Source organism: Limanda limanda, chromosome 4 (genome assembly GCF_963576545.1).
Source record: "Limanda limanda chromosome 4, fLimLim1.1, whole genome shotgun sequence".
Lineage (NCBI taxonomy): Eukaryota > Metazoa > Chordata > Actinopteri > Pleuronectiformes > Pleuronectidae > Limanda > Limanda limanda.
The window spans coordinates 9,365,738-9,375,465 of record NC_083639.1 but is presented as its reverse complement, the minus strand read 5'-3'; the positions used below and the strand labels follow the sequence as shown (position 1 = coordinate 9,375,465).

Sequence of the window (9,728 nt, the reverse complement as noted above, 5' to 3'; positions counted from 1 at the left end):
CTGTGTGAATATGTGCTTCCTTCTTCCCTTTTCAATGTCTACCTGCAAACCAGCAGGCTTTTTCTGAAGCTTATTTTTATTTAACTTTCCATCCTGAGCTCACAACAACCAGGGACAGCACAAGCTATTATCAATGACACAGATTGAGTAACGATGATATATTTCAGTGTTGGTGAACACATGCAGATAATATTATACTTCCTGTATCAGTTTAATAAGAAAGATACACACCCATTGCCTCTGGGTTATTCCCAGACAGGAACTGTGTAGATGTGTTAACCAATCCTCACCACAACTAATGACACAAAGTTTACAAGGAAAACAACATACCAGTTGTGAAGTGTTGAGTTTGATGTCGATTTAATTTGGGTCTTAGTAGTAACAATGACTTTTGCTAAAACAACACTAAGACAGTTTTTTGTAAACTAAAATAATCAAGTCACCTAGATAGAGAACCGTCTGCTTTCATTCTCGCCCTGAACACTTGTTCTTGCTGACGTGTGCAGTGAGCAGGTCCGATGTCTTGTGAGAAGTAGGACGCTGAAATTGTCCGAATCAGGCACAGCAAGTCCAAGAGTAATGCTGAACTGTCGATCAGTTTAAAAGACTAAGAAGTCATTAAGGGAGTTAATCTACAATATTCAGTCAAGAAACGTTTAAAATATGAAGAATATTAACACAGCTGTGTGTAGTTGTTACAGCAGCAGCTCTTCAGGTTGAAGACCGATCATGAGGACTATCCAGCATTAGGTTGTGTCTCAGGTCAGTGAGTGGGACTGTGCAGTCATCGCTTGGCAACAGAATGATGGACTTTGTTTTTTCTCTTCATCAAAACCACCTCAATGGTTTTCTAACCTACTTTGTTTGGGCCAGACCTTCAGACTTTTCAATTCAGTCCGAACCAAAGTAACAGGTGTGAACGGGGCCTCTATCCACAGTCCGGACCAGCGGACCAAAATGTAGTCCATCTAAAAGAGGGGTGTTCATTTAAATGAAACATGGTTCATTTAATTTCGGTGTGAAAACACTTTTATGGATGGTTCAGCATTTCAGACCAATTGCAGAGGGTGGAAACAATATTAATCAATAGAAGAAGAAAACGAAGCATTAACAGTTGAACGACAAAGACATTGACTTTGCTGGTAGTGACAAGATAATGATATCACAGAGCCAACGAGATTACCAAAGTGAACCAGATCTTTATTTACTCCATTCACACAGAAACATTTTTTTTTTTATGAACTTTATTCCAAAAATTTGACAAACACAGTCGCTGCATTGACAACATGCCAACGTGAGACGCTCACCCGACTACAAAAGAACGTCAAGTATAGACGCAGCTCACGTGGGTGATGACGACAGGACTTTCTTATGTGGTGCCAAAACTAACGCATCAAATGTAAACAATGATACAAAGACAAGAACTTTGGTTCTGACCGTGGTCTAGACTCTCAGGAATGAAAACGTCTGTTACACAATGAAATTGCGGTGGGTGCTGTTGCTCTCTAGATTGTTACATAGTGTTGCTTTAAATCATTTTAAAGTTTTTTTTACTGTTTTACATTTTTTTAGTGCTTCACATCTAAGAAATACAGTTAGGATAAATGTGTTTGTTTTTTGCCACTTGTAGCCCATATGACCTGGAATCGTGTCAAACGTGCGTTGCTGTGAATAAGAACGTTTTTATTGACACGTTTCAGTCAGAGGCGCAGAGTCAGTTCATCATGACGTTAAAAAAAAAAAAAAAAAAAACACGACCGAGGAAGCTGGTGTTTTTCCTCTCACTGCTCAGTGCAGATGTGCATGTAGGTAGGGGTGTGACACTGTCGGTGACGCAGCTTCGCCGGTGAGGAAATCCCTTAAAGTCCATGTGAGTGCCGGTGGGGGGGACTCCACAGTCTTTGCGCAGCGGGGAGGGAAACAAACGCACGACATGATCTGGACCATCTTCCTGCTCGTCCACGCCGTCCTGCTGTATTTTATCGTCACACACAGAACCAGGTGAGCTGCTCTCCTCAAACGTGACTGTCTGAGACTCAGCACAACGAACTCTCTTTAAACTCAGACCTGCTCTTACTTTTTATTGCGTTTTGCTTGTATATCTATTTCCCACTATGGCAATTCTAAACCATTTTTATGCAACTTTTAAATGGAGTTATTCAATAACGAAAGATAAAAATAACACAGTTGTGTTAATGAAAGGATCATGTCTTTGACACCGCACCCCTGGAAATCCATTATCTTCTTTGTTTAGTGTGGTTCTCCAGTTCCAGTCTGAGGAATGTGGCTCAGCTAGTCCTGTTAAAATTAGAATTAGTCTCCATGAATGAGACGTTAAAACTTAACACCTTTTTGTTTTCATTTGATGAAGTCGAAAACTACTTGGAAAAATCTGTGGTGTGAACTTTTGTTAAGTTACTCAATGAAGTTCACCTATAGGCTGCAGTATATAGGCTCAAAGGCTTGGCCTATAGGAACAAATATTAAACAAGTTCAGCAGTCTCTCTAATCTGAATTAAATCTTTGTCAAATTCTGCCTCAGACGTAGGGATTGAAATGCTGTTTCTCTTGGTGCAAACACAGTAGTTTGCAGTCAACATAATATAAGCTTAAGCAGGGGAAGCATAATTTACTTTTTTTATATCATACAAAAGACAGTGTAACTTTTTATTTTGTAATTTATTTCACCAGGTCCAAGACTGAACCGCCTCTTGACAAAGGAAGTATCCCATGGTTGGGTCATGCACTTGAATTTGGGAGAGATGCCTCCAAGTTCTTGAATCGCATGAAGCAGAAACATGGAGACATTTTCACAGTGAGTGGAAGAAACGATATTAATATGATAAAGTTATCTGAAAGTTTATCTGAAAGTCTTTTCAAAACATTTTCAACCCCAATGATATTGTGCTAACTACCTCCTTTTGGAGTGACACATCTTTGAGGGAAGTGCAATTGAAATTGGACTTTTATGAAAATGTTCCTCTTGCTCTCGAGTTATAAAGTCTAAAAACAGAACAACTTCTCCAGATGTAACTGTGGAAAACGTCTTAAAGATGGTTGCAGATCCCATCATGCAACATGACTTTCATCAGGATATGTGATTTTCAGTTATCAGTTGCTTTTTTTTAAGTGCACTCATAAATACATGGACAAAGACTGTAAGACTTGTAGTGGACTGTAACTAACATGTGTGAACGGCTGATCTCCAGGTGCGTGCTGCTGGACGCTATGTGACCGTGCTGCTGGATCCACACTCATACGACGCCGTCATCAACGACTCGGATTCCCTGGACTTTACGCGCTATGCACAGGTGCTCATGCAGAGGATCTTCAGCCTGCGGCTCCCACATCACCAGGCCACCAAAGAAAAAGCACTGACGAAAAAGTACGTCCTCACACTGAAAGATCCTTCTGCATGTTTTCATTTTCTCTTTCTGTGAATGTGGAAGAGAAATGAGTTCATGAAAAACCACCCGCTAGTTTCAGGAGCGGTATCGGGTGAACTGTGAACGTTTTGTGTTGCATGTATGAGGAAATCTTCTTGTTTTGTTATTTCTGCACATTGTTTATTTTGTAGAACTGAGAGAAGAAGAAAATAATCAATCCTGTGTTTCTACTTCCTTTATTTGAAGCTTTAAAAAAGATCAATGTTGAGGTTTTAGTTGAATTCCAGTCACTCAAAGCTCTTTGGGACTCAAACCTGAAACCCTGAAGTTATTTCCATGTCGTGGATGTGTAAATCATGTTTGATGAAGCCTATTGTTGTCCCATTAGAATTGCATGTTCATTCAAGTGCAAGCGTCCATATGACTTCTAATATATAATGGAGAAAAAAAATGTATAGGAATATTACTCCTGTAACACTGGTCGGTTCATAAACAGTTAATTTAGCTACTCGAAAAGTTTATTTGCTTTCTTTGCACAGGTGTGTCAACCAGGGCCGGGTCTAGGCAGGGGCAAGAGGGGGCCTGGCCCCCTCAAATAAATGTTGTGCCCCCTCAAACTAAATCCCAATTTATAATAATAATAATATAATAAAGCACAATGCCCCCTCAAGATTTGTGGCTGCCCCCTCATACATGCCTGTCTAGACCCGGCCCTGGTGTCAACAACTTACCCACAAATTAGCTTAATGATGTTGTAAAATACCTGAGCCACATTTCCACAGAACAAAAGATGAAGCAACAAAGTCAACTCGTGAGCTAAAGGCTTTCAGTGAACTAATGCATTTCTTTCCCCCGCAATACCGCCAATCAGTGTGACATGATTTACAGCTTCAATTCTGAGGAGTGTCTCTTAACCTTTTCTGCCTGTTTCCCCTGTAACGTCTCATGTCTTCAGGCATTTTGCGGGCATGAATTTGGCCGCACTCGACAGCACCATGAGCCGACACCTGGAGGCTTTACTGAAAGCCGATACGCCTTCGAACCAGACACACTGGAAAGACCAGGGACTCTTCGACTTCTCATACAGCGTACTCTTCAAGTAAGTGAAGAGCCCGCTAATCATACGCGTGCACTCACACACACACACACACACACACACACACACACACACACACACACACACACACACACACACACACACACACACACACACACACATAGTCAAGTCTCCATGCCTTCAGAGGACATTAAATTGGCAGACATTGATTTCCTGGAGATCTACTCTAGCTTTAACCTTACTACTTGCCTAAACCTAACCTTTACCTTAAAACAAGTCCCTAAAATAGGACAGAAACAGATTAACACACACACAGACACACACAAACTTCTCTCTTAGTAGTAAGGACATTTCCTCACTCTGTAAGTTCTAGGCCCAAAGTGGTCCTCAGAAAGATATCTGTACAACCACAGGCACTCCTAACTATGTTGAATGTGGCATGTGACCGCGTCAAAAGCCTCGAGCTAAACAGTTTACACCACAGTCAGTTCAACACACAAAGATAAATGGATGAGGACACCGTTTTACACAAATGTTCAAGGTCATCTTTCCGGTTCAGCACACAAACTGGATTTGGCGGAGAGCGGATGTGAATCAGAGCTTCTCTATCTCTCACGATAAGAGGTATCATCAATTACACAGAGCAAAGAAACACTATATGACAACAATGTTTACTGTGACGCAGCGACATCCACCGTGAGCAGATGCTGCTCGCTGTGTGGGCGAGTGGAAAAAATACCAGTGCAAAGGGGATCGCTCGTGTGTGTGTGTGTGGGATGTGTGCTCACAAATGGAGAAGAAAAAAGTGTGTGGGCTGATTATCTTTCCATGAAGACGCAGACGGTTGGTCTTTCTACAACCGGAATGTCCCGCATGGTCACACACATTCACACACTTTGTACGTGTCCTTTCTCTGCAGGGCGGGGTACCTGACGCTGTTTGGAGAAGAGCAGAACAACAACCGCTCAGATCCTACAAGTGTCTACGAGGAGTACAGGAAGTTCGATGGCCTCTTAACCAAACTGGCAAAGGGAACGCTGAAGTCAGGTAATGACACAGGAGAGCGTCTGTCAGCGGAGAGATTAAAGGAGGTTAAAGACGCAGTTGTATGAAAGACCCATTATCTATCAATGATGCCATACATCACGTCATTACATCAGCGTTACACAGCATGACTCAGGAGAAAGTCTTACCTGCGCTCTCTGTTAACACTGCGTCACCGCTTCCCAGCTTAAGTGACATCATTTATATGCTCTAATTCAAGATTTGTTTGCTGGTTGCCATGGTGAGTTGCTTACTTGGCATCTAGGAGTGTGTTTGGGAAAGTTTACAATTCAGAGTTCATCATCGCATCCCGACTGAGATCTAACACGTACTTCACTGTGACGACATGCACTATATCTCCTCAGGCCTCGTCTGTGTGTGTGTGTGTGTTATTGTTTCGATCTGTATCTGCTCCACCCAATACTGAACAGGACAGGCAACTAGTTTAATATTAGTATGCACTTTCCTTTTTTCCTTTCTGACATACTGAAAGTATTGTTCTTCCCCTGTTTCTTGCACTCAATAATATCAGTGACAGTCTCTGACTCCCATTTGCACCCTCTGGAAGCAACTTACCCTAGATGTAAAAAACAGAGTGAGTGGATAGTTTTAAAAAACGGTTTAAAACTCATGTGTTCATAAGTCCTGTACCTGAAAGTGCGGTAAAGCTCCCTCTGTCGCTTTTATTACCACCACCAAGGAGGTTACATTTTCATCTCCGTTTTTTACATTCCGATTTTGATTCCTCCGAGAAAAATTCATGGCTCTTGATGAAAAAAATCAGGCATATTTAGGGGACTGATATTTCTACAATCTGGTGCAGATCAAAATAATCTCTAGTGAATTTACATGTGGTTTAATAAGGGGACTGTTTGGCCTTGAACTCTGAGTGCCCTGACAACTCAAAAGGTTGCAAAATGTGCTTTAGAGATCAAGTTTTTCCTGTGGGTCACTCCCTCACTTTGTGATGTTTATCTGTGTGTGACAGAGGAGAAGAGAACAGCCCCCAGGGTTCAGCAGAGACTGTGGGAGCTGCTGGCTCCAGCAGGTCTGGCCGAGGACTCCGGCTCGAGCCCTTGGCTTAACGGATACAGGCGGCTGCTGCAGGAGGAGGGGGCTGACGAGGACACGCAGAGAAAGGCTCTACTGATGCAACTATGGGCCACACAGGTGAGTCAGACGTTGAAGATATGGATTCTGTGTGGGCAAAAGTGAGAATCTTTGATGATCATGGCACTACCTCACAAAGGGAGCAAGGTACATGCACACAAGTGATGCAGTACTCTTCTTTGGCACCGGAGTGCGCTGTTCATCTCTACTTTCAAACTAGTTTGTCTAGTTCTGTGAGGAAGTCATGTAGGGGAACTGGAATTATAAAAGAGAAATGGACATGAACTTAGCACAGTGTCATTCGTAAGACCACTTCTTAATGCTGTTGGACTTTATATCATTATCTTAAATCCTTTAATCCTTGGTCTGATGATGCAGCAGTTTGTATTTGTTCAACGACCTGCATCTCATTTAAGAATATTTGATTGTTAGTTTTACATTTGATTACATTTAATACAAATAAAAAGCAGGTTATTAGTTGTATTAGTTTTGGTCTTGATTGGGATTCGAGCTCATTTTGAGTTGAGAAATTCTTCCTCACATATAACTGGACGCAGTATTAAATCATTCATTCTTGCCTGTAGTCCTGCTGGAGGGTTGTTATTGCATCATAGGTGTTAATCAGACGTTTACATCACTCTACTAAAACTTGCAAGACACTTACTCATCCTTTTTTTGCAATTGTCACTGTGGTTTATTTCCATTTGATTACATGTTTTGAGTCATAATTCTTAGTCGGGTCTGTGCCACACTTTCATGTCCTTTCAAACTTTACTTTAGTGAATTAAATGAGCATTTATCAGATTGCATGCAATATTTAAATCACATTAAATGTTGTTCTGTGTTTACATGAGGCTGGTGAAACAGCTGCAAAAAGTCTGGTTGATACCAGAAATAGGTTCTATCATCAGACATTTAATTATACTTTGCCGCATTTTGCTGATAATTAAGTGTAATTTATTCGTCATGTTATGTTTCCATGGAGTTCACTATCTCATGTTTCTACTCTTGTCAGACAGCTCTGTACTTTGCCATAAAACTTAATAGTTTGAATGTCCTGGCCTTGGACGCAGGCAGATGGCAGGGGACCTCGGGTTTCCAACAGCTTTCCTTTTTAAGTAAACCATTAATGCGCCGTGCTCTGCCAGCAGTGAGACTATCCAGAGCACGGCTCTCCTCGGCCCAGACACATGAAAGGAAGCCGTTCTTTTTCTCACCCATCAGGACTAAAGATTCATTAGTGCTTCTTGATTAAATTGTACAAAACTTAAATTGAAATGTGTTGCTTTGTTGCAACTCTAATAAATTATGACATGAAGGCTGTGGGTGTCATGTGGTGATCTCATCACTGTTACCACCTGCGCTGTCACTGTACTATGCCGGAGTGTCGGAGCCCACCTCATCATCGTGCTCATGTTACTCTCTGTTTGTCTCCAGGGAAATGTTGGTCCTGCTGCATTTTGGCTGGTGGGCTACTTGTTGACAAACCCTGCAGCTCTGATGGCGGTGAAGAGCGAGTTCAGCCGGATCTCAGAGATGGAGACATCAGAGACTCCCCTTATTGACGGACCTGTGAACACCCCTGTTTTTGGTGAGAGCTTGTGAAAGGAACATATCATTTCATCTTTACCATGAAGCCAGGAATAAAAGACACTCTTAGGGCACGGTCACACATAGGTGAATGCAGGTGAATATCACAGGGTTCACCGTTCACCTCAAATCTGGGATTGAACAGTCGAAGGAAACATTCGCTTCTTGTGGTGCGGAAACTTTGGTGAACTTTGACCCGTGATGTTTATGTCGTATTCGCGTTTGTGTGACCAGGCCCGAACACCGAGCGAAACAACTCTGCAGATTTACTTTTTATGCAGGGTAAATGTTTTATTCGCCCTCTTGCTTGCACCGAATGGAAGTGAATGGGTAACTGAAGGTTTGCCTCTACCACATGTGCTCAAACTGCTTTAAAAGAACTGCATCATAAACAGGAGCTACATTTATAACCTTGAGGAATGTGAGAAAAGTGAAGCCGAGGATACGTAGGCAAAGTACTGCAGAAATAGTTGTGCATGAAAGTGCAAATAAAACAACATTTTGTCAACAACAATTTTCTCGTTCCCAGATAGTGCTTTGGAAGAGGCACTGAGACTCACTGCTGCCCCCTTCATCACCAGAGAGGTGGTGCGGGAAAAGACCCTCCACATGGCTGATGGCCGAGAGTACCTGCTGAGAAAAGGGGACCGGGTGTGTTTGTTCCCCTTCAACAGTCCTCAAATGGACCCTGAGATTCACCACGAGCCGCAGGTTTGTCTTGTTCACGCAAACTCTCTCAAGTCTCCAAACTCTCCACTCCGTCAAAACCAAACTGCGCTGCCAACAGGACCAGTAGTAATTGTCTTAGGGACTTGCTGGCGGCAGACTTAAGTGTAATTAGAATCTGCAGTTGTTTATATAAGGCGGAATCAACGCCTACACAGAGCTGTCCCTGTGTTACCCAGTGAAAGGTCAAACCCTGAGCTGCGGACCATTCGGGGATTAGCCAAGCACAGGAACAGCTAATATGCGTGAGAAGGACAACGCAAGGCTGATTTAAATCAAATCTGTCCACAAACAAACAAACAGATATTGCTTAAAATGTCAGCTGCCAAAAATAAGATTTGTGTGCTCTTTTTTTTAGAAGTACAAATACAATCGCTTCCTGAATGAAGATGGATCAACCAAGAGGGATTTTTATAAAGGAGGGAGGAAGCTGAAATATTACACCATGCCGTGGGGTGCAGGGACCAATGGCTGTGTGGGGAAGCGGTTTGCCATCAACACCATCAGAAAGTGAGTGTCCCGGAGTTGGTGCAACTTTACAAAGAGGAGTTTACGTGGTTTAATTTGCTTTTGAATGTTCTAATTGAAATTTTTTCACCTGTTTACTCTGCAGGTTTGTTTACTTGGTGCTGACTAACTATGATTTGGAGCTGTGCGACCCAAGTGCTCAGATGCCCGAGGTGAACGCCAGTCGTTACGGATTCGGGATGCTCCAACCAGAGGGGGACTTGCTTATCCGATATAAACAGAGGAAGACGCGCTAAGACAAAACCCGATATCTTTCGTGTTCATTTCAACTTATGCACATTGTTGTC

At 42.3% G+C, this 9,728-nt stretch overlaps 1 protein-coding gene across 1 annotated transcript; it reads left to right on the top strand.

Annotated features, from left to right (window-relative positions):
• Window positions 1-1,870: 1,870 nt before the first annotated feature.
• Window positions 1,871-9,728, top strand: LOC133000346 (prostacyclin synthase-like). Its single transcript, XM_061070258.1, has 10 exons — window positions 1,871-2,001; window positions 2,692-2,815; window positions 3,210-3,385; window positions 4,342-4,485; window positions 5,363-5,490; window positions 6,476-6,657; window positions 8,035-8,188; window positions 8,717-8,898; window positions 9,272-9,423; window positions 9,527-9,728. The coding sequence occupies exons 1-10, from the start codon at window positions 1,934-1,936 to the stop codon at window positions 9,675-9,677; spliced, it is 1,461 nt and encodes a 486-aa protein (XP_060926241.1). The 5' UTR covers window positions 1,871-1,933; the 3' UTR covers window positions 9,678-9,728.

Bases quoted from the DNA above. Each gene is read 5' to 3' on its own strand.
- LOC133000346 (XM_061070258.1), top strand. From the start codon at position 1,934: ATGATCTGGACCATCTTCCTGCTCGTCCACGCCGTCCTGCTGTATTTT. The intron at 3,386-4,341 runs GTACGTCCTCAC...TCATGTCTTCAG, and splicing joins GAAAAAGCACTGACGAAAAA to GCATTTTGCGGGCATGAATT. The intron at 8,189-8,716 runs GTGAGAGCTTGT...TCTCGTTCCCAG, and splicing joins TGTGAACACCCCTGTTTTTG to ATAGTGCTTTGGAAGAGGCA.